The 23,712-nt window shown below is 41.9% G+C and overlaps 3 protein-coding genes across 3 annotated transcripts in view; 1 reads left to right on the top strand and 2 right to left on the bottom strand.

Annotated features, from left to right (window-relative positions):
• The window catches only part of LOC139368246 (supervillin d), a 113,888-nt gene extending 113,168 nt beyond the window's left edge, over positions 1 to 720 (bottom strand). Inside the window, exon 1 of the mRNA XM_071106952.1 lies at positions 250 to 720. The gene's annotated coding sequence lies outside the window, so the exon portion shown is untranslated. The remainder of the gene's footprint in view (positions 1 to 249) is intronic.
• A 12,800-nt stretch (positions 721 to 13,520) lies between these two features.
• LOC139367535 (sperm axonemal maintenance protein CFAP97D1-like) lies at positions 13,521 to 17,058 on the top strand. The gene is made up of 6 exons (XM_071105780.1): positions 13,521 to 13,701; positions 13,946 to 14,016; positions 14,269 to 14,390; positions 14,730 to 14,853; positions 16,690 to 16,758; positions 17,041 to 17,058. Exons 1-6 carry the CDS (start codon positions 13,521 to 13,523, stop codon positions 17,056 to 17,058), a joined length of 585 nt encoding a protein of 194 aa, XP_070961881.1.
• A 55-nt stretch (positions 17,059 to 17,113) lies between these two features.
• On the bottom strand, positions 17,114 to 22,581 carry LOC139367534 (N-myristoyltransferase 1b). The gene is made up of 12 exons (XM_071105779.1): positions 22,536 to 22,581; positions 22,145 to 22,256; positions 21,678 to 21,822; positions 21,362 to 21,483; positions 20,957 to 21,048; positions 20,694 to 20,810; positions 20,243 to 20,413; positions 19,952 to 20,066; positions 19,602 to 19,772; positions 18,171 to 18,338; positions 17,779 to 17,916; positions 17,114 to 17,493 (listed from the first exon to the last, which is right to left on the bottom strand). Exons 1-12 carry the CDS (start codon positions 22,553 to 22,555, stop codon positions 17,473 to 17,475), a joined length of 1,392 nt encoding a protein of 463 aa, XP_070961880.1. The 5' UTR covers positions 22,556 to 22,581; the 3' UTR covers positions 17,114 to 17,472.
• Between the last annotated feature and the right edge of the window lie 1,131 nt (positions 22,582 to 23,712).

Genomic DNA, 23,712 nt, shown 5'->3' with positions numbered 1-23,712 from the left:
CAGTTACTAGAACATAACTGGCAACATTAAGAAACACTCAGTTACAGTGCAGTGTTTGTAGTGATGTAATTTGGTGACGTGTGTTTTTGATAGGAAAATGGCAAATGTAATTATAGACAAATGGTTTACAAACTAAGGAAAATGACTAACTCAATGAATGTATGGCGTGAAATGTGTATATATTCATTCATGAAACGCGCGCGTAACTTCAAAACAGATCAATTGCTACATAATATCTAGCCTACATACCTGTTTTTCAAATGGAGAACAGCCAACGGAAGGATTGGCTATCGTCAACAAACCACATTCCCCTTCTGCTGCAGTTTGTTGAACCAGTTACCAGACGGCCAGGTGGGTTTTCTTTCGATTTTAATTCACGAAAGGATTTAAACTTCCAAGTCCACTGAAACTGTAGCTAGAGCGAATGAAAATGTAATGAAAATGCCGTTTTGTCCAACAGCGGGAGGCAACAGGCTTCAACTGTTGTTAAATAAATCCTACTACGATATATCCTACAGTTAGGATACTGTAGTTTGTGACTTTCCCACGGTAACTTGGAAGTGGCGATGAGAAACTCCAAATACACAACCACATCGGGTGCTAAAAGCCTACCCAGTGCACTACGATTTTGAAGTGCGGTGTGTATTTTACTTTCCAATAGCTTCAAAACTTGAAAGCCCGCCCACTCCTGCTGTTCGCGGACAAGACACTACAGCTTCTACTTCTTCTTCTATGGTATATTGGCGATCGCACAATTTTATGTGCATCCTGCCACCTACTGTGCGGGATGGAAACAGGATTCCCAAAAATTGAACAAAATACACACACAAAAAACTACCAAAGCAATAAACAAATAAACGAACCTGGGAGGGAACCTCCACTACCATATCTTCACTAGCATCACTTGTTTTCTCAATTATTTTAATTGCCTCCGCATAGGAGATCAATTTTCAATTGATCTCTCTAAATTTTGCCACCTCAATGTCCTTCACCCTGACAGGGCACTCCAGGAGCTCAGGATCATGATTCCCACCACAATTGCAATACTGGCGTCCTTCTACACACCGTTCTTCAATATACTCTGTCCGTCTACACACACTTGAAACTTGGCTAAATCCTTTACAATTCTTAAACTGCAATGGTTTGGGGACGAAAGCTCTTACAGAATATCTTACATAACCAAGCTTTACATGCGTAGGTATTTGCTCTTTATCAAAAAACAACAGAACTGACAGACGTTCTTATTTTTCTCCATTCACCCAACGGGTCAGACGCAGGGCACTAACTACACCAGGAATTTTCTTCAGGTATTCAACCTGAACATCCGTCGTCACTCCTGAGATGACTCCTTTGGCGGGTGCTCTACTCCCAAGTTCAAAACACAAAACTTCTGTTGTTCGGGTTTCTTTTGAAGCTCACTGCAATCTTCCTTTGTTCTTCAGAAATACAATTCATCCTAATAAGACCACTCCTGGTCACTCTGAGAGACTCCACTTTTCCCAGTGCATACTTCACCCTTTTCAACACCTCAAAAGGGTTTCCCACATATGCATCCTTACTCAACAAACACATCCCAACAATAAGAGATTCATTATCATTCAGACACGCATCCTCCACTCCAACGTTATACAATTTCCTTTTTTGTTCCAGTTTTTGCTACTAATGTTGTCCATTCAGAACATTCGTCTTCACCAACTTTGCTCGACGTGCTGCTTGATTCGAACTCAGCATCCACTTCTGCCATAGAAATTCTCTATGATGCAACTTCAAGTTGAGTCAGTTGAAAGAGGCCAATCAAGTCAGAATATTGCGTCAAAGAGGGCTTGCTAGCCTATCAAGTATGCTTATGTGATTTTGTGTAACATGATGCACCCGTCCTGTCTTTTTTCAACCTTTATACTCTCTCCCTGTATATTCTGTGGACAGATGAAACTACAGTTGAGTTGTTTGGAAAGGAACACACAACACTATGTGTGGAGAAAAAAAGGCACAGCACACCAATATCAAAACCTCTTCCCAACTGTAAAGTATGGTGGAGGGGAGCATCATGGTTTGGAGCTGCTTTGCTGCCTCAGGGCCTGGACAGCTTGCTATCGTCAACAGAAAAATGAATTCCCAAGTTTATCAAGACGTTTTGCAGGAGAATGTTAGGCTATGTGTCCGCCAATTGAAGCTCGACAGAAGTTGGGTGATGCAACAGGACAACGACCCAAAACACAGAAGTAGATCAACAACAAAATGGCTTCAACAGATGAAAATATGCCTTCTGGAGTGGCCCATTCAGAGTCCTGACCTCAACCCGATTGAGATGCTGTGGCATGACCTCAAGAGAGCAGTTCACACCAGACATCCCAAGAATTATCCTGAACTGAAACAGTTTTGTAAAGAAAATGGTCCAAAATTCCTCCTGACCGTTGTGCAGGTCTGATCCGCAACTACAGAACACGTTTGGTTGAGGTTATTGCTGTCAAAGGAGGGTCAACCAGTTATTAAATACAAGGGTTCACATACTTTTCCCACCCTGCACTGTGAATGTTTACACAGTGTGTTCAATAAAGACATGAAAACGTATAATTGTTCGTGTGTTATTAGTTTAAGCAGACTGTTTGTCTAATGTTGTCAGGGGTGGAACCAGAGGTGTGCCTGGGGTTGCACTGGACATCCCTGATATCTGATTGGCCACTCCGGGTGCCACGCCAAAATTGAATTCGCAACTGGCAGTTTGATGCTGATTGACATCTCATTTCACCTCTTGTTGAAATAAGTGTTTATTTTGACATTCGGCAGCACATTTATCAAAATTGAGGATGAGGACTGGAGAACATTAACGTTGGTTGCGAGATACAGAAGAATAAGAATAAGAAGAACATGCAGAAGAAGGAGATAGAATATCTCCACAGCTCCATAAGCTCTTTTCGCGATTGGCGAAAGCATCATATTTGAAGGAAGTTTTAAGGTTTAGCATCGGTTTAGGTTTCCTGAACAACTTTTACGAAAGTTTAGTCGCTGTGTAAGTTAACGTTAGACCTTTGGCTCTGTTAACAGACAGTTAATCAGATAGCCTAACATTATGTTTACATCTGTGCTAGTAATACACACATATAATGTGCAGTGTCGTAAGTTACAGTATACAAATGTTTAGCTAATGTGGGGTAACTTGTAGACTACAGCTGTCAGTATTCAGCTATTGGGAATCCATTCATGTTAACTCAGTTAGATACTCGTACTTGAACTAAAAACGAACAATTGATCTTATCAATCTGTTAACGTTACTCAAAATATTACCACAATTTGCAGATAGCCTGTTTGCTATCGTAAAGGTGTACGGAATTATAGCTAGCTAAGTTACTTACTGCAGAGTAGGGCTAGCCATCATCTAACGAGTAACTCAGGCTGGTAGTTGATTTTAAGGTACAGTTATGATAATGGGGATTTGTAGTTAATATTGAGATTGGACTAAAATGTGGGTAATTGGATCCTTAGATGTAACCATGTACTGTCTAATTTTTGCATAGGGTCAATTAAGCATGAAAAGAAAGGGAGAGATATCAGACTTATTTTTGAAGAAGCACAAACAGGCAGATCAGGTGCAAACAGACCCCAGGCCTTGCATCACCACTGGACCCCAGAGAAGCTCCCTACCTGAGACTAGTCAGAGTCCGTGTGGTCAGACTTCACAAGGACCCAGTCTACCACCAGGTCAGAGCAGCTCCCTACCTGAGACTAGTCAGAGTCCGTGTGGTCAGACTTCACAAGGACCCAGTCTACCACCAGGTCAGAGCAGCTCCCTACCTGAGACTAGTCATAGTCAGTGTGGTCAGACTTCACAAGGACCCAGTCTACCACCACCAGGTCAGAGCATCTACCAGTTAAAAATTGACGTTTAGCTTCAGCTTGTAATAGATGATTTTGTCAGATTAAGGCTCACTTTAAAATGTTGGTTGTTGATTCATGTGTGTTCTTGTTTTGATGGCTGTGGCATTTTTTATTGTGATTATGCACTAATGGTTCTTGTGTTATTTTAATGTAGTATATGTATCAAGGGATGACACAGAGACCTCTGGCTCTGAGCACGACAGTGAGCCAGAGCTGCCAGGAGATGTCATCGAGCCACTCCCAACTGGTATCAAGCACCCAAAAGGACATGTGTAGAGATATGACACATTATTTAACGTGTATTTAAGACATTTCAAGATCCAGAGAAGAGGGTCCTGTACAGCCGCGTTTGAAAACATTTCCCAGGACTTTCAACTGCCAACATGGAGCCCCACCGGGCCTTCACAACTGGACTACCGACGTTATCTACCCGAGGGAGTTATCCGGCTGGCTCCTCCGTCGCGACGTTACCTGAACGCCCATCTGCGGTCCGCTAATCGTTAGCTGTCTTATCGGCTGCTATCTGAATAGATCTATTGGACAATTTATTTATTTTTATTTTATTTTTTCTTGGGCCTCTATAACTATATCTATCGGGGTTTTTTTGCGAATTGGATTGATCCCCCCTACCACACGGAACCCCACTAATCCTACCAACGGAAACGCACGAGGTGGCTAAAAACAGACCTCCATCCTCTGCTAGCTTGCTACCGATGGCCCGGCTAGCTGTCTGAATCGCCGTGACTCTAACCAACCTTACTACTCACTGGACCCTTTTGATCACTCGACTAAGCATGCCTCTCCTTAATGTCAATATGCCTTGTCCATTGCTGTTCTGGTTCGTGTTTATTGGCTTATTTCACTGTAGAGCCTCTAGTCCTGCTCACTATACCTTATCCAAACTATTAGTTCCACCACCCACATATGCGATGACATCTCCTGGTTTCAGTGATGTTTCTAGAGACAATATCTCTCTCATCATCACTCAAAACCTAGGTTTACCTCCACTGTATTCACATCCTACCATACCTTTGTCTGTATATTATACCTTGAAGCTATTTTATCGCCCCCAGAAACTTTTACTCTCTGTTCCAGACGTTCTAGACGACCAATTCTTATTGCTTTTAGCCGTACCCTTATCCTACTCCTCCTCTGTTCCTCTGGCTATGTAGAGGTGAATCCAGGCCCAGCAGTGCCTAGCTCCACTCCTATTCCCCAGGTGCTCTCTTTTGATGACTTCTGTAACCGTAATAGCCTTGGTTTCATGCATGTTAACATTAGAAGCCTCCCCCCAAAGTTTGTTTTATTCACTGCTTTAGCACACTCTGCCAACCCGGATGTTCTAGCTGTGTCTGAATCCTGGCTTAGGAAGACCACCAAAAATTCGGAAATTTTCATCCCAAACTACAACATTTTCAGACAAGATAGAACTGCCAAAGGGGGCGGTGTTGCAATCTACTGCAAGGATAGCCTGCAGAGTTCTGTCCTACTATCGAGGTCTGTACCCAAACAATTTGAACTTCTACTTTTAAAAATCCACCTCTATAAAAACAAGCCTCTCACCGTTGCCGCCTGCTATAGACCACCCTCTGCCCCCAGCTGTGCTCTGGACACCATATGTGAACTGATTGCTCCCCATCTATCTTCAGAGCTCGTGCTGAAATTATCAATGAACCTACCAGGTACCTCCCCAAAGCCTTAAACACGGGCACCCTCATAGATATCATCCTAACCAACTTGCCCTCTAAATACACCTCTGCTGTCTTCAACCAAGATCTCAGCGATCACTGCCTCATTGCCTGCATCCGTAATGGGTCAGCGGTCAATCAACCTCCACTCATCACTGTGAAACGCTCCCTGAAACACTTCAGCGAGCAGGCCTTCCTAATCGACCTGGCTGGGGTATCCTGGAAGGAAATTGATCTCATCCCGTCAGTAGAGGATGCCTGTTTTCTTTTTTAAATGCCTTCCTAACCATCTTAAATAAGCATACCCCATTCAAGAAATTTAGAACCAGGAACAGATATAGCCCTTGGTTCTCCCCAGACCTGACTGCCCTTAACCAACACAAAAACATCATATGGCGTTCTGCATTAGCATCGAACAGCCCCCGTGATATGCAGCTGTTCAGGGAAGCTAGAAACCATTATACACAGGTAGTTAGAAAAGCCAAGGCTAGCTTTTTCAAGCAGAAATTTGCTTCCTGCAACCTAACTCAAAAACGTTCTGGGACACTGTAAAGTCCATGGAGAATAAGAACACCTCCTCCCAGCTGCCCACTGCACTAAAGATAGGAAATACTGTCACCACTGATAAATCCACTATAATTGAGAATTTATATAAGCATTTTTCTACGGCTGGCCATGCTTTCCACCTGGCTACTCCTACCCCGGTCAACAGCACTGCACCACCCACAGCAACTCGCCCAAGCCTTCCCCATTTCTCCTTCTCCCAAATCCAGTCAGCTGATATTCTGAAAGAGCTGCAAAATCTGGACCCCTACAAATCTGCCGGGCTAGACAATCTGGACCCTTTCATTCTAAAATGATCTGCCGAAATTGTTGCCACCCCTATTACTAGCCTGTTCAACCTCTCTTTCGTGTCGTCTGAAATTCCCAAAGATTGGAAAGCAGCTGCGGTCATCCCCCTCTTCAAAGGGGGGGACACTCTTGACCCAAACTGCTACAGACCTATATCTATCCTACCCTGCCTTTCTAAGGTCTTCGAAAGCCAAGTCAACAAACAGATTACCGACCATTTCGAATCTCACCATACCTTCTCTGCTATGCAATCTGGTTTCAGAGCTGGTCATGGGTGCACCTCAGCCACGCTCAAGGTCCTAAACGATATCTTAACCGCCATCGATAAGAAACATTACTGTGCAGCCGTATTCATTGATCTGGCCAAGGCTTTCGACTCTGTCAATCACCACATCCTCATCAGCAGACTCGACAGCCTTGGTTTCTCAAATGATTGCCTCGCCTGGTTCACCAACTACTTCTCTGATAGAGTTCAGTGTGTCAAATTGGAGGGTCTGCTGTCCGGACCTCTGGCAGTCTCTATGGGGGTGCCACAGGGTTCAATTCTTGGACCAACTCTCTTCTCTGTATACATCAATGATGTCGCTCTTGCTGCTGGTGAGACTCTGATCCACCTCTACGCAGACGACACCCTTCGGTATACTTCTGGCCCTTCTTTGGACACTGTGTTAACAACCCTCGCAACAAAGCATCCTTCACTCATGCTGCCAAACATACCCTTGTAAAACTGACCATCCTACCAATCCTCGACTTCGGCGATGTCATTTACAAAATAGCCTCCAAATACCCTACTCAACAAATTGGATGCAGTCTATCACAGTGACATCCGTTTTGTCACCAAAGCCCCAAATACTACCCACCATTGCGACCTGTACGCTCTCGTTGGCTGGCCCTCGCTTCATACTCGTCGCCAAACCCACTGGCTCCACGTCATCTACAAGACCCTGCTAGGTAAAGTCCCCCCTTATCTCAGCTCGCTGGTCACCATAGCATCACCCACCTGTAGCACGCCCTCCAGCAGATATATCTCTCTTGGTCACCCCCAAAACCAATTCTTTCTTTGGCCACCTCTCCTTCCAGTTCTCTTCTGCCAATGACTGGAACGAACTACAAACATCTCTGAAACTGGAAACACTTATCTCCCTCACTTGCTTTAAGCACCAGCTGTCAGAGCAGCTCACAGATTACTGCACCTGTACATAGCCCATCTATAATTTAGCCCAAACAACTAGCTCTTTCCCTACTGTATTTTATTTTATTTATTTATTTATTTATTTTGCTCCTTTGCACCTCATTATTTTTATTTCTACTTTGCACATTCTTCCACTGCAAATCTACCATTCCAGTGTTTTACTTGCTATATTGTATTTACTTTGCCTACTTGGCCTTTTTTTGCCTTTACCTCCCTTATCTCACCTCATTTGCTCACATCGTATATAGACTTGTTTATACTGTATTATTGACTGTATGTTTGTTTTACTCCATGTGTAACTCTGTGTTGTTGTATGTGTCGAACTGCTTTGCTTTATCTTGGCCAGGTCGCAATTGTAAATGAGAACTTGTTCTCAACTTGCCTACCTGGTTAAATAAAGGTGAAATAAAATAAAAACAGCTCCTGGTGGGAGGATAATTCATTGCTTGAATATTCTGTAAATCAAGATTCAACTTATTGTTTCGCCTGTAGGCATTTTTTTCTGCCCAATACACCTGAATCTACCTTCATATCACAGTCAGGTTTTTGTAACTGGAAAAAGGCGCTGTTTAAAGAATCTGGGTTTAAGCTCCATTCGAAGGCAGAGCATCATATCAATGCTATGTATGCTTGGAATCAGCATAAAAGGGCTATTGACAGCAACTCATCAATGTCAGATGTCATGAATGAGGACCGGAAAAAGAAAGTGGAGGAATACTGTACTTACATTAAAACAATTGCAGATGTGCTCCGATTAAATGCCACTCAAAATATAGAGCAGAGAGGTCATCGAGAGTCTAATGACTCTCACAACAAGGGTCATTTTTTAACAATCTTAGAAGAAATAGCAAAGCATGACCCTCTCATAGAGAAAAGGATGCATGCATGTGGCAATGCTAAGTACACAAGCCACCAAATCCAGAACAAAGTTCTTGAGGGTTTAGCTGAGATGGTACAAAGGGAAATCATAAGAGAAGTAAAAGAAAATGACGTTTTTAGTGTAATTGCAGATGAAACCAAAGATTTAAAGAAAAAATAACACGTCTTTAGTTGTGAGTCTCACGCCCTGACCGTAGAGATCCTTTTATTCTCTGTGTTTGTTTGGTCAGGGTGTGAATCGGGTGGGAAAGTCTATGCTTTCTGGTTCTTTGTTTTTGGCCGGGTATGATTCTCAATCAGGGACAGCTGTCTATCGTAGTCTCTGATTGGGAATCATACTTAGGCAGCCTTTTTTCCTCTTCTCATTTGTGGGTTGTTGTCTTTGATAGTGGCATGTATAGCCTTACAGAGCGTCACGTTCGTTTTGTTGTTTTATGATTTGTTGACAGTTTTGTTGGAGACATTTCAAATAAAAGAATGAACGCTTACCACACTGCACCTTGGTCCGGTCATTTCCTTGACGATGAAAGTGACAGTGAGCTACTATTACAACGGGGCCATCCACAAAAGTTTTTTACACTTTCAGTCAGCTGAAAGCTTAGATGCAGTAGGTCTCACAAAAATGAAAATTGATTGCCTTGAAAAACATGGTCTGGGCTGCAGAAATAATCTTGTGGGGCAAGGCTATGGCGGTGCATCTGTCATGAGCGGAAAGCATTCCGGTGTGTCTGCACGGATTAAAAACAGTACAAGATTTGCATTTTATGTGCACATTGTTTGAATTTGGTTCTTGTCGATGCTGTAAAATCCGTGCCTGAGGCAGTTCCCTTTTTTGCTCTCCTGCATAAGCTTCATAACTTTGTATCTGGCTTGTGCGTTCATCTCAAGTGGCTTGGAGTTCAGAAAGAGCTGTATCCACAGCAGCATCCCAGGGGACTTACAGATGTAAGGTGGGCATGCAGATACATGGCATGCTGTAATCTGAGGGACAGGCTTCCAGCAGTTCTAAGAGTGCTACAGGATATCACACTTAAAAATAGTGGTGATAGATCAGTGGAGGCAAGTGGCCTTCTTTCTCGGATAGATTTACATTTCATAGGACTTTTGGTTACCTTTTGTAAAGTGCTTGGTGATGCCAAATGTCTTTCTGACATGCTCCAATCAAGCTCTCTTGACCTAGCAAGGGCTGTGGATCTAGTAGGTGCCCGTACAGACACATTACAGGACTACAGAAGTGAGGGTTACTTTGGAGAACTATGGAAGGAGGTTGAAGAGATGGCAGAGCACTGCAAAATAAGTGTACAAACAGCGAGTAAAAGACAGCCTAAAACAAGCTTAAGATTTCACGACTCATTGATAATGAGCACTATAGGACATAGAAATAGTGACCGAAGTGATGGTGAGTTTCCAAAGAGCTATCTTTTATCAGGTGCTTGACAGTCTCACAGCTGAGCTGCAGAGGTGTTTTTCAAAGAAGAATTGCGAGATAATGGGGGTCCAGTCTCTCAACCCAAAGAGTACAACATTCTTGAATGGGGAGCCTCTGTTTGCCTTTGCTCAGACCTTTGAGTCAGAATTAGAGGACCTCAAACACGAGGTTCATCAAACCAAGCAGCTTCTTGATAGGAGAGAGAAAAGTGGAAGGGACAGACCGTCTGCTCTCCTTGACTTTGTTGTGTTTCTAGAACCTTATATATATATATATATATATATAGATATATATATATATATATCACCTTTATTTAACCAGGTAGGCAAGTTGAGAACAAGTTCTCATTTAAAACTGTGACCTGGCCAAGATAGAGCAAAGCAGTGCGAAACAAACAACACAGAGTTACACATGGGATAAACAAAGTCTATATACAGTGTGTGCAAATGTAGTAAGATTAGGGAGGTAAGTCAATAAATAGGCCACAGTGGCGAAATAATTACAATTTAGCAATCAAACACTGGAGTGATAGATGTGCAGAAGATGGATATGCAAGTAGAGATACTGGGGTGCAAAGGAACAAAAAAACAACATGGTGATGAGGAAAGAGGTCTTCCATGAGCTATTTCGACTTTGTTCAATTTCTGTTGTTACACCAGACAGCAGAGCTTCTTGCGAGAGAAGCTTCTCAGCTTTAAAACGGATTAAAACGCCCCTTTGGACAACAATGGTTGATGACAGGTTAAGTCACCTCGGAATTCTCAGTGTTGCGTCAAGGAGGGCACTCTCCCTCAACATGGATGAGTTTGTGAAACATTTTGCCAATTCTCACCAGAACCACAGAATTATGCTGTTTTAAATCGACCTAGGATAATTTGGCACTTAGGCCGTCCCTTTGGTCATGATTAAAACCTGCACTGTGTACTAGCTAGTACACTGACATTCTAAAATGATAAATCCAAAGGGTATCAGGTCACACAGATTTAATTTGGTCTTGATTTGGCCAATTCCAAAACCTTTCGTTGCTATTACTTAACATGATATATATGAGCATAAATATGATACTGTAAATTTGTAATATTGATGGGCACCAAAATTATTTATATTTTTCAAGTCCATTTCTGCTTGATACCTTGCAGTGTTTTTTTGTTGTAAATAAACTATGCAATTTATGTAATCTCCTTGGTGCTTGAGCTTTATTTTCTGAAAATATTTTGGATGTTCAACCCAGATTATATATTCATGAAAACAGAGTGACCCAAGTCTATCCAGTATGGGAGGACAGTACAAAGAGATGGAGAGAGACAGAGAGAGAGAGAGAGAGCGAGCTGCAGTTCTGAGGTCGAGACACTGACTATTCATAGAATGTTAAAGAATTCTAGTGAAGTAACCCTTTTGGACCACACTATCTGCCACATTGAACTCCGGGTTAAGTGAATTATCACTTCTACCTCTAATCAGCAATCATAGGATTCATTCATGCTCCTTAGATGCCAGGTTAGGATTACACACACATTTTATGTCATAGTGTAAGGGATTTCCTCCTCTTCTTCCGAAGAGGAGAGGCGAGAAGGATCGGAGGACCAATATGCAGCGTGGTTAAAGTTCATGATTCTTTAATCAGAGAAACTATACATGAACAGAATACAAAACAAGAACCGTGAAAACCTGAAACCAGTCCCGTGTGGCACTGACACAGAAGACAACCACCCACAAAATACTCAAAGAATATGGCTGCCTAAATATGGTTCCCAATCAGAGACAATGATAAACACCTGCCTCTGATTGAGAACCACTCTAGGCAACCATAGACTTACCTAGACGACTACACTGAACACAACCCTATAAATCTAATAAACCCCTAGACAGACGAAACACAATAAATCACCCATGTCACACCCTGGCCTAACCAAAATAATAAAGAAAACACAGATAACTAAGGCCAGGGCGTGACACATAGTCTATGGACACCCTAAAGTAGCCTTGGCCACCCCATGTATAAAACTCTAGTTCCGCCACCAATTGTTGTGACCTAGATGATCAGATCAAATTTTATGACCAATTTATGCAGAAATCCAGGTATTTCCAAAGGATTCACATACTTGTTCTTGCCACTGTAAGTAAGGTTGAAGGCAAAACAAAAAATAATCTGTTTTTATTCGAAAACATGTTCAAGAAATTATAAATAGTTTGACAACCTTGTTTGTGACGTTTTAGATTATATAAAACTCACTGTTTTTCTTTCCCACTGATGAAGACATGGTGTCATGGCATGGTTTGGTATGTGAAAAAATATGAGAAAAAATAAGAAACCCGCACACTGCTCTTGATGGGATCTCTGCACTTTAACCCCTGCGGGATGGTTGAGCTAATGTAGGCTAATGTGGTTAGCATGAGGTTGTAAGTAAGTAACAAGAACATTTCCCAGGACATTGACATATCTGATATTGGCAGAAAGCTTCAATTCTTGTTAATCTAACTGCACTGTCCAATTTACAGTAGCTATTACAGTGAAATAATACCATGCTATTGTTTGAGGAGTGTGCACAGTTTTGAATATGAAAAGTTATTTAATAAACAAATTAGGCACATTTGGGCAGTCCTGACACAAAATGTTGAACAGAAATGCAATGGTTCATTAGATCAGTCTAAAACTTTGCACATACACTGCTGCCATCTAGTGGCCAATATCTGAATTGCACATGGGCTGAAATAATACATTACAACCTTTCTCTTGCATTTCAAAGATGATACAAAAAAATACCCCCAAAACGGTTGTTTTTTTTCTTTGTATTATCTTTTACCAGATCTAATGTGTTATATTCTCCTACATTCCTTTAACATTTCCACAAACTATTAAGTGTTTCATTTCAAATGGTCCCAAGAAAATGCATATCCTTGCTTCAGGGCCTGAGCTACAGGCAGTTAGAATTGGGTATGTCATTTTAGGCGGAAATTGGAAAAAAGGGGCCAAACCTTTAAGAGGTTTAATAAGCTTTACATATCAACCCCAAGGCCTTAGTCAGAGCTGATGGTGTGGTATGCAAAATAGATTAACTTTGAGCACCTCTATCTCCTGAATGTTTTGGCATTCAGGTCCAAAAAGTCACTTTCTGAACACTACTTCCATGAACCATGAGCAAATACTTATGAAAAAGTAATTGAATTCATATATGAGGCTGTCCAGGATGTAATTTTATCACATTACCCGTCTGAAAGCGATACCCTATTTCGATGTATGTGCGTATTTATTTGGGTTGTGCGTAAAGGTATGTAGGCTGATGAACATTTGGAGAACAACTTCAAATATTTGTCTACCAGAAGTAAAACAACTTGTACGCAAACCAATGAAGGCAGCCCCTCACGCATTTGTGATTTAGAGAGGTTGGGTTAAATGCGAAAGACACATTTCAGTTGAAGGCATTCAGTTGTACAACTGACTAGGTATCACCTTCTCCCTTTCCAATCGGAATTTCAGCGCAAAAATATGAAGCCTTTGCGCGCGCCTGTGGTCGCAATGTCGTGTGTCATAATAGCGCAAAAGTGGAATGTTTGGTCAACGGGTTCCAAATGAAGATTCTGACACATTTGAATATCAATTTTGATGCTGTTTAAGCTGACGATTGTTTATTTTCAAGTGGACTGGTGCTATCTAAATATCGCAATGAACAGAGCAGATTATTTGGCTTTCCCAGCCATTGTTGGGACCACTGGACAATACAATAACTTGAGAAAAATGTGGGATGGCCAACACTACAAATACCACATGGACAGAATGCAGAAAAGTAAGGCTACTTTGATTAATATGCTAGGACACATCTTTATCACAAATGTGTTTTAACCTCAAATGCGTTTTAAACATAAGCAGTTGAGTGCATTGTGATTTAGGCAGCCAATATCACACCTGCAGTAGTGTCATATAAAAACATTGTTATTTCAAGAAAACCAGTATCCCCATATTTTTCCAAATCTGTCAAGTGAATTTATTTTCATTCAATATTGTTACTAACATATTTCAATGTCTTACAGCTAAACAAATGGTTGACAACAAAGCCCCCAGCACATATCTGCATTGTCATCTAAAGATGAAAAAGATTCAGGTAGGGTGGCACTGGTACCTTTAGAACCATTCTACAATGTTATTTTCTTTGTGATTCTATTCTATTGTGTTCTAGGGTCGGTTTCCCCAAAAACATAAAGATCCTCTTTAGCGCTAAGATCATGGTAAGCAATTGACGAACATTGATCTTAAAGCTAAAGATCTTTGTTTTTTTGGAAACTCACCCCTATTTGGATAGCCAAATAGGGGTGAGTATAATGATGGTAGAGGAAACACTGAATGTCCCTGTCAGATGGAGCAGGAGCGTCTGATGGAGCTGGAGAGGGACAACCGCTTGCTGGTGTCCAGGATCGCCCGCACCATGGGCACCAAAGGAGGCCTGGACAACTGGAACAAGTACCAGCCCAAACCCAGGTGGGAACACGTCACATTAGGCTACTTATGTCCCCATTATGAATGGGAATCATATCTTTCTGAGCCATATCTATGTATAGAATCTATGTTCTGTGAAACAGTTAATATATAGTTAAAAGATAGTTAGTAAACTGTAAAGGGTTATAAACTGTATTAGATGTTAGATTTTAAGGTAACACCTATTCAAGACAGTGCATGCTCATGTCAGCTTCCCATTTGTTTCCAGTGTTTTCATACTTAATAAACGTTTAGTACAGGATTATAAACCCTCTTACACGTTGTATTCTATGGTTACAGAGACAATGTAATCTCATGAATGTTTCCCCATTGCGTGTCCAGTGTGAGCGCAGACCTAAGGAACAGGGAGCTGGTGAAGATTTCTCTGGAGAACCAGGCCATTCTAAAGAAGATCAACATGACTAAGTCAGTCTACGACCACAGGACATGGCTGGACGACTTCAAAGTATGTGTGTGTGTGTGTGTATGTGTGTGTGTGTGTGTGTGTGTGTGTGTGTGTGTGTGTGTGTGTGTGTGTGTGTGTGTGTGTGACAGAGGGAGAGAGAGAGAATGAGATAGAGAGAGACTGCAGTACAAAATATATCTCACAATACTGGTAGTGTTTGTGTGAATGTACACTACCGGTCAAAAGTTTTAGAACACTGACTCATTGAAGGGTTTTTCTTTATTTTTACTATTTTCTACATTGTAGAATAATAGTGAAGACATCACAACTATGAAATAACACATATGGAATCATGTAGTAATCAAAAAAGTGTTAAATAAATCAAAATATAAGTTAGATTTGAAATTCATCAAAAAGCCACCCTTTGCCTTGATGGCAGCTTTGCACACTCTTGGCATTCTCTCAACCAGCTTCACCTGGAATGCTTTTCCAACAGTCTTGAAGGAGTTCCCACATATGCTGAGCACTTGTTGGCTGCTTTTCCTTCACTCTGCGGTCCGACTCATCCCAAACCATGTCAATTTGGTTGAGGTCAGGGGATTGGAGGCCAGGTCATCTGATGTAGCACTCTATCACTCTCCTTCTTGGTAGAATAGCCCTTACACAGCCTGGAGGTGTGTTGGGTCATTGTCCTGTTGAAAAACAAATGATAGTCCCACTAAGCCCAAACCAGATGGCATGGTGTATCGCTGCAGAATGCTGTGGTAACCATGCTGGTTAAGTGTGCCTTGAACTCTAAATAAATCACAGACATTGTCACCAGCAAAGCACCCCCACACCATAACACCTCCTCCTCCATGCTTTACTGTGGGAAATACACATGCAGAGATCATCCATTCACCCACAGCGCGTCTCACAAAGACACGGCGGTTGGAACCAAAAATCTTCAATTTGGACTCCAGACCAAAGGACACATTTCCACTGGTCTAATGTCCATTACTCGTGTTTCTTGGCACAAGCAAGTCTCTTCTTATTATTGGTGTCCTTTAGTAGTGGTTGCTTTGCAACAATTCAACCACGAAGGCATGATTCACGCAGTCTCCTTTGAACAGTTGATGTTGAGATGTGTTTGTTACTTGAACTCTGTGAAGCATTTATTTGGGCTGCAATTTCTGAGGCTGGTAACTCTAATGAACTTATCCTCTGCAGCAGAGGTAACTCTGGGTCTTCCATTCCTGTGGCGGTCCTCAAGAGAGCCAGTTTCATCATAGCGCTTGATGGTTTTTGTGACTGCATTTGAAGAAACTTTCAAAGTTCTTGAAGTTTTCCGTATTTCCGTATGAAGGTTCATGTCTTAAAGTAATGATGGTCTGTCATTTCTCTTTGCTTATTTGAGCTGTTCTTGCCATAATATGGACTTGGTCTTTTACCAAATAGGGCTATCTTCTGTATACCCCCCTACCTTGTCACAACACAACTGATTGGCTGAAACGCATTAAGAAGGAAATAAATTCCACAAATTAACTTTTAACAAGGCACACCTGTTAATTGAAATGCATTCCAGGTGACTACCTCATGAAGCTGGTTGAGAGAATGTCAAGAGTGTGCAAAGCTGTCATCAAGGTAAATGGTGACTATTTGAAGAATCTCAAATATCAAATATATTTTTATTTGTTTAACACTTTTTTGCTTACAACACGATTCCATATGTGTTATTTCATAGTTGTGATGTCTTCATTATTATGCTACAATGTAGAAAATAGTAAAAATAAAGAAAAACCCTAGAATGAGTCAGTGTTCTAAAACTTTTGACCTGTAGTGTATGGAGTTGCCAACTTGCCACCACAGCTTTGTCCCAAATGACAATGAAACCCTCATCTCAGTGATCTTTCCTAGGTCACAAGAGGTTATGTGAACAGACTGTTGAAGTACCCTGAACAGCCCATACCGCCAAAGCAGCACAAGGTTAGTAGCACTCTTACTACTTTCCATAGCAGCAAATGGATACCTTAGACGTTCAAGAGAGAGTTGTTTCTCATTGATATCCTGTTTAGCCATGGAATGTTCCATAAGAGCAAGATAGAAACTAACCTGCAAAAGCTGGTTGGAAGGACATTATCACAACCAGCTTTGCCCATTGGGAAGGACTTTGGTATTGTTGCAAATACATGTTTGAAGTCTTAGACATTTCTGTTTCCTAAGTTCTTACATGCTCTTCACCCCCCCCCCCCCCCCCCCCCCCCCCAGATGCTGAACTTGGTCTAGAATCACAACCACAATCAAAATGCAGTCATTTTGCCACATACTTGTAAGACTTCAATACATTTAACTCATGGAAACTTTATTAATTTTTGTGTCACTTCCATCATTTGTGTTTATTGTGTGTTTGAGATAACATTGTTTGTCATTGCCTGCTAGGCCTCAGAACAAATAGTAGTGCAGGTCAAAGTTCAAACTTAAATAGACGGCTCAGATGTTTTTGCTGGTTGATTGGTCCAGTGTTTCCCCCAGCACTACACAGCTGATTCAAATAACTAACTCATCATCAAGCTTTGATTATTTTAATCAGCTGTGTAGGGCTAGGGAAAAAACTAAATGTGCACCCAGGGGGGGCCCCAGGACCGAGTTTGGGAAACCCTGGATTGGTCCACCGTCTTCACTTATCAGTGGTCATGGACATCACAGCAACACCAAGCCAACCTGTCAAATTAAAAAATAATTATTGCTCATTTATTTTGCACAGTACAAACTCAATATATAAAATAGCTTTTAAAATATTTTTTGTAAACACAATTTTCTTTCCAGTTGGGATTAGCGGTACGTACCATCATCATTGTCATCAACATAATTACAATCCATTTATACACAATGTATATGTAGCAAGTGAGTTATGGTAAGGTAAGACTCCAAATGACCTCTAGAAGTAAGGATTTTAAGAGTCAGCTTAAGGGATAGGTTCATAACAGATACTGCAGTGATAGTTACCATTTTCAGGCCTACAGTGGGACATCTCCAATTGTACAGGTAGTAGTGTAGGCTCTTGTCCCCGATGCCAAACTTGAGCTTCTCCAGGAAAGAAGTGTTCTCCATCAGGTCCAGAACAGTGAAGACGTCAAAGCCTTTCTGTATCGCAGAGAAAGAGAGTTGACAGAAAGAGAAAGAGCATTTAGCCAAGGGGATTGTTACAGTATGAATAAACTCATTCACTCGTCACACACACACACACACACACACACACACACACACACATTTTGATTTGTGGCCCCTACACACTCAGATTTGGCCCTCACACAGTTATAGCTGTAGCTTTGACACCCACACACACTCACAGGTTTACCAGCACACATAAACGTTGGCCCCCAGACACACACACTCACAGATTTGGCCAGGAACAGAGTATCCTCCATGAGGTCAGGCAGTGGAGTGGAGGAGGAGACACAGTAGAGGGAATGGGCTGCCTTCAGCCCCTTGTGTACCGGATGGTTCAGCACCCTGGACACCATGGTGTAGAAACTCACAAAGTCTGTCAGCACACCAGCAGAGCTCTGTACCAGGGAAACAGGGTGGTGTTCATTGGAGAAGAAAAGGGACTGAAACATGGAAGGACTACCTGCACTTAATAAGAATAAGGGAAAACTGAAAACTAGCTGTTATTGGCAGATAGTTTGGGAGCTCTTTTTCTTATTGGTCTATTAGCTAATTTACCACCTGGCAGGCCAACACTTTTTTTTGTCTTTTCAAACATCTCTTATACTAGAAGGTCCATATCATAATGTTCTATTATTCCAACGTCATAGTGTGGAAATATATATAAAACACAGGTAAATCACGTTTTGACTGCACTGGGCCTTTTAGTAAACTCTGTTGGTAGTAACATTTCTGATATGGCATATGTGGCATTGAATTTAGTCAGAAGAATGTATTCTTGTGTCAAATTGACTACAAAGTGTAAAAATAATTTTGGTCATAAGTTCAGTCTCATCCAAAACTACATTTTGTAAGTTAGTTCGTCATGACTTACTTGAGTCATGACGGTTAGGTTTTGATTTCGACAATGCTCACTTGCCCACTAACGCATGATACACAGCTGTGGTGATTGTCTCTATCCATTCCTACCACAGAACACACAGACAGTGACACTGACTTGCCCATCAGTGCAGCGGATCTGACTTTGTTTACATAAGACAACAGGTCATGCATTTATTTACTTGAGAAATACTGCACCAAACACCAGATGTAAAATTGGGCCACTAAAACGTCCTCCTCGGCAAAACAAATCTAAATTAATTACAGATTTCTTGAGTTATCTTAGATTCATTCGGGCTATTTTGACGAAGTAATACTGGCTTTGTTCCCATGGTGTCTCATGGGGGACAAACATCAGTAACTGCCCCATCGAACCACACCCCCAAGACTGATATCTTGTTTTTCTTAATGAGCCACAGAGAAACACATGCAGAATCGGTGCGTTCAGTCACTCTTTAAAGCTGTAATCCATAGCGGTGAAATTGCCACGTCGCTTTGCGATATTACAGCAGCAAAAGTGTTATTTCAAACAACAAACACCGTTTTTTTCCCCCTCTGACATCATTTCACATCATTTCAACATGCGGTAGAACAACAAATATATTTTTATTTACCACAATGCTGGATTCTATTTTTCCTCAAAACAAAAACATTAACAAATGTGCCTGGGGCGGCCATTGGCACGGTTTAGCCTATTGTGGTTTTCAGCTTTAAGGGACTGCCAAAGCCCGGAGAACAATAATAATTTGCCTAACTGACTAAGGTATTGGAAGGACACCAACCTCCACCACGTAGGTGTCAATCACATTCTCCCGTGGTAACAACCAGTGCTCCACTTCCTCCTGAGACAGGACGGGGGCCAGGTGGTACTTCTTGAGGTACCCCTGAAGGAGCATGTGTACCAATTTCACATCACCCCTTGTCATGGGCCGCAAACCTGCTGTTTTGGGAGCCTGACAGAACGGGAAAGAGATTAGAAAGAGCAGGATTGGGGTCAATTCCAGTTTTCACTATCAAGCCACTGTACACACAGGATGAGATTGTGATTGCAGTGTATTGCAGTGTATTTAAGTGGGTCTGGTAGTAGTTGCATTGTGTTGGCCACAGGGGGGGGCACCAGCCACACACTAACTTCAAGCAGGCGGTTGAGCTTGAGCGCTCGTTGGACGGTCATGTTGCCCCTCAGGCTGGAGATGGGGAAATTCACCTCGATCAGCTTGCGTGGGTTCAGAGAGCGGTGCCAGTACCTGCCAACATGTACACACAGGATGGAAATGGGCGTAAACAGGAGAAGAGAAACAAATAGATAACTAACTTGTGTGTTCAGAAAGTCTGTCTAGAGTGAAGTCTGTCTATATACTGTCTATATATTGTGTGTGTCTGAGTGTGTGTCTACATTTGTGTATGTGTGTGTAGCACCCACCTGCAGGTAGCTACAGGTTTGGGCAGTACCCCACTGGCAGTGTAGACGGCCTGGTAGACTCCCTGCAGGTTGACCCGTCTGGTGACCTCTCTGATGAGCACCGGAGTCATTCGTTTGGAGCGCAGCTTCTTGTGGACGCACAGGAAGTGGACCTGCGCCATCCTCTTCTCCCTAGGGAACCCATTCATTGTGAGGAACACATTTGGTCACGACACCCAGGCTATACCCATGTTTACTTGGGCTTCTAGCAAGAAGCTTACGATATAATGCTTTGTTTACTACCGTATTATTATACTGTATGCAATAATTAACATTTTATAGCCTGGGTGCCAGACTGTTTCTGTATTCAACAGTGCTACTACATTGTTTCACTCGATAGTTGCACCACACAGAGATTTTGTATCCGTCAAAAACGGATGGCCATCCATATGGATGGCTTCTTTTGACTCACGTGTCGTATATGCGGATGTTAGTGGGCACGGCAGCGATGAAGCCCACTAGTTTCTGATTGCCGTTCACCTTTACCCCACAATGCCACTGGGGCAACCAACCTGGGGGGCACAGGGCCCTGGAGGAGAGAGAGAGAGAGAAATACCCTTTTTTCAACACAATTAACTACCCACCTACTGGAGTTGCAGTGGATAGTTAGATAGTTAGTTGGATTATCTACAGACCAAAACAAAGATACATTCAGATGCTGTAAACTTCACTCACCACAGCAGATACTCAGGGGAGAAGTCAAACCTGGAGGTGTTGTCATCCTCTTCCATATAGTTCTCATTCAGCAGAGCACACAGCTCCCTCAGCTGGGGAGGGACGGGAGAGAAGGGTAGCCAGAGTGGGAGAGTGTTTTCGTTTGATTAATCGATTGAATCCAATTGAATCAAATCCAATGTTTACTATTAACATACGGTTAGCTTTCCTTTGACTTTGACTTCGATTCGTTTTGGGAATATTGTTGTATCTTTACATTCGTGCCAATAGAGTTTTAATTGAAATATAAATTGGAGAGAGAGAGAGAGAGCCATAACATGCAAACACGCTCACAAACAAAAGAGTGACAGCATCCAACAACAGCTAAGGCCTCAGTAAGGAAGGAAGGGGAGAAGTGTCACTCACCACAGCAGGGTCCCCCAGATCCAGGGGGGCCCAGCTGAACCCCTGTGGTAGACTGTAAGGCTCCTCACGAACACTGACCTTATCCACCTCAATAGGACCATGGGTTGTGGCATTGTCGTCACCTGGAGTGTGACAGAGAGAGAGAGAGAATATGAGAACGAGAGAGAGAGAGAGAGACAGATAAAGGGATAAATAAAGGGTTCTGGATAGCATTGCTGGTTTACATTGGCTTGTTATTTTAATCTCTTAGCTTTTACTCTGTCTTGAATCAACCATGTACCCTACAACAAGTTTGGGTACCATACAAGTACCATACCTAGTTTGGGGACAGGCTGGGTGTCCCAGAAGGGGTAGGGGCGTCTGCTGGCCTCCTCCAGGGTCCTCGGGAGGCCCTTGCCCAGGGAGAAGAGGTGTAGGGCCCTCTGGATCTCCTGCTGCTTTTCCTCCGGGAGAGCATCCAGCTGGGGAGAAACACACAGTGTTGATCACTCTAGGCACTGATACAGGGTCAGATGTTATTGTCGTCCAAATGGTTATGGTTAGAATAGTGGTAGGGTGATCTGATTGTAGATCCGATTTTATGAGAGCATTTGTGGGAGGCCTCAACTTGCTGTTTTTCAGAGTACTCTCTTTCTCATATTTAAGGATCACAACTTATACAGTTAATAGATAGTCGCACACACACACACACACACACACACACACACACACACACACACACACACACACACACACACACACACACACACACACACACACACACACACACACACACACTCGTACCATAGCAAACGGGTCTTTGGGTCCATCAAGTTTCCATGCATCCTCCTTGCTCTTCTTCTGCTTATTCCTTTTTTTCAGACCGCCACTATTTTCTTCCCCCAGGTTCTTGTCACTAAAATAAAAATGATAACAATAGGATACTAATGATTCATTTACATGCAGGGACACAATTTAAACATTGACACTTTGAAGTCAGATGTATTGCACCGTCCTGCTTTAGCTCGCGACATCTCTATCAGTATTGCCTACTGTAATTAGTAACCATACTATTTTACTGTTAATAGTAGTAACACCCAACAACACATGCAAAATCATGTCCTTTTAGGATTAATGTCACAGGGAAATTTCAAAAGTACATCAAACGTAAAAATAGGTTACTTGATTAACTTACGGAAGGTTTGAATCAGTCATTGTAGAGCGGAGAGAGAGACCACAATACTGAATATGTGTGGCACTTTGTCTCTTATCTTTAGAGACAGTTAGGGGAGGACAGTGACCGCCTTAGTCCCCCACCCCCATCTCTACCCCGCCCAGGCTGCCCCATACATATCTTACTTAAAACAATGTTTGGACTCCAATAACATGCCTGGGACTACAGTAGATGTGGCTGAATGGGGCTATTTGTTTGTCAGTGGTAATTACACTGAACAAACATATAAACGCAACATGCAAAAATGTCAGACTTTACTGAGTTACAGTTCATATAGGAAATCAGTCAATTGAAATAAATTCTTTAGGCCCTAATCTCTGGATTTCACGTGACTGGGAATACAGGTTGGTCACAGATACCTTAAAAAAGGTAGGGGCGTGGATTTAAAAAAAACTGTCAGTATCTCACTCACTCACTTGATCAGGCTGTTGATTGTGGCCTGTGAATTTTTATTTTACCTTTATTTAACTAGGCAAGTCAGTTAAGAACAAATTCTTATTTTCAATGACGGCCTAGGAACAGTGGGTTAACTGCCTGTTAAGGAGCAGTTACGCTGTCGTACGTGTCCAATCCGTGTTAGTTTTTTTGTTTAAAGTGTTTTAAAGTTGCAATCCACCTCAATCAACCAAGTTTTTAGTGGTATTACATCAGATAGCTAATAATGAGGAAAATAGCAGTACTTTGGCTGTTAGTTTTAATCTGTTTTTTGGTGAAACGTACCAAACAAGCTGTCGACCTAACCCTCAATCAGTGGTGGAAAAAGTAACTAATTGTCATACTTGAGTAAAAATATAGATACCTTAATAGAAAGTTACTCAAGTAAAAGTGAAAGTTGATCAGTAAAATACTACTTGAGTAAAGGTCTAAAAGTATCAAAAGTAAATGTAATTGCAAAAAAAATACTAAAGTATAAAAAGTGAAAGTATAAATTATTTAAAATTCCTACTATTTAGCAAAACAGACGGCACAATTGTCTTGTTTTTTACATTTTCGGATAGCCAGGGTCACACTCCAGACATTATTTACAAGAGATGCATTTGTGTTTAGTGAGTCCATCAGACCAGAGGCAGAAGGGATGACCACTGCTTGACTATTTTCCTGTCCTGTCATTCAAAATGTAATGAGTACTTTTGGTTGT

The sequence above is a fragment of the Oncorhynchus clarkii genome, chromosome 16 (genome assembly GCF_045791955.1).
Source record: "Oncorhynchus clarkii lewisi isolate Uvic-CL-2024 chromosome 16, UVic_Ocla_1.0, whole genome shotgun sequence".
Lineage (NCBI taxonomy): Eukaryota > Metazoa > Chordata > Actinopteri > Salmoniformes > Salmonidae > Oncorhynchus > Oncorhynchus clarkii.
Note: the sequence above shows the minus strand (reverse complement) of the source record. Positions and strands in the feature narration are given on the sequence as shown.

Bases quoted from the DNA above. Each gene is read 5' to 3' on its own strand.
- LOC139367535 (XM_071105780.1), top strand. From the start codon at position 13,521: ATGCTGTTTAAGCTGACGATTGTTTATTTTCAAGTGGACTGGTGCTAT. The intron at 13,702-13,945 runs GTAAGGCTACTT...AATGTCTTACAG, and splicing joins CATGGACAGAATGCAGAAAA to CTAAACAAATGGTTGACAAC. The intron at 14,391-14,729 runs GTGGGAACACGT...TTGCGTGTCCAG, and splicing joins AAGTACCAGCCCAAACCCAG to TGTGAGCGCAGACCTAAGGA.
- LOC139367534 (XM_071105779.1), bottom strand. From the start codon at position 22,555: ATGACTGATTCAAACCTTCC. The intron at 21,823-22,144 runs GTACGAGTGTGT...GTTTCTCCCCAG, and splicing joins CCAAAGACCCGTTTGCTATG to CTGGATGCTCTCCCGGAGGA. The intron at 20,067-20,242 runs GTGGGTGCTACA...ACATGTTGGCAG, and splicing joins AAACCTGTAGCTACCTGCAG to GTACTGGCACCGCTCTCTGA.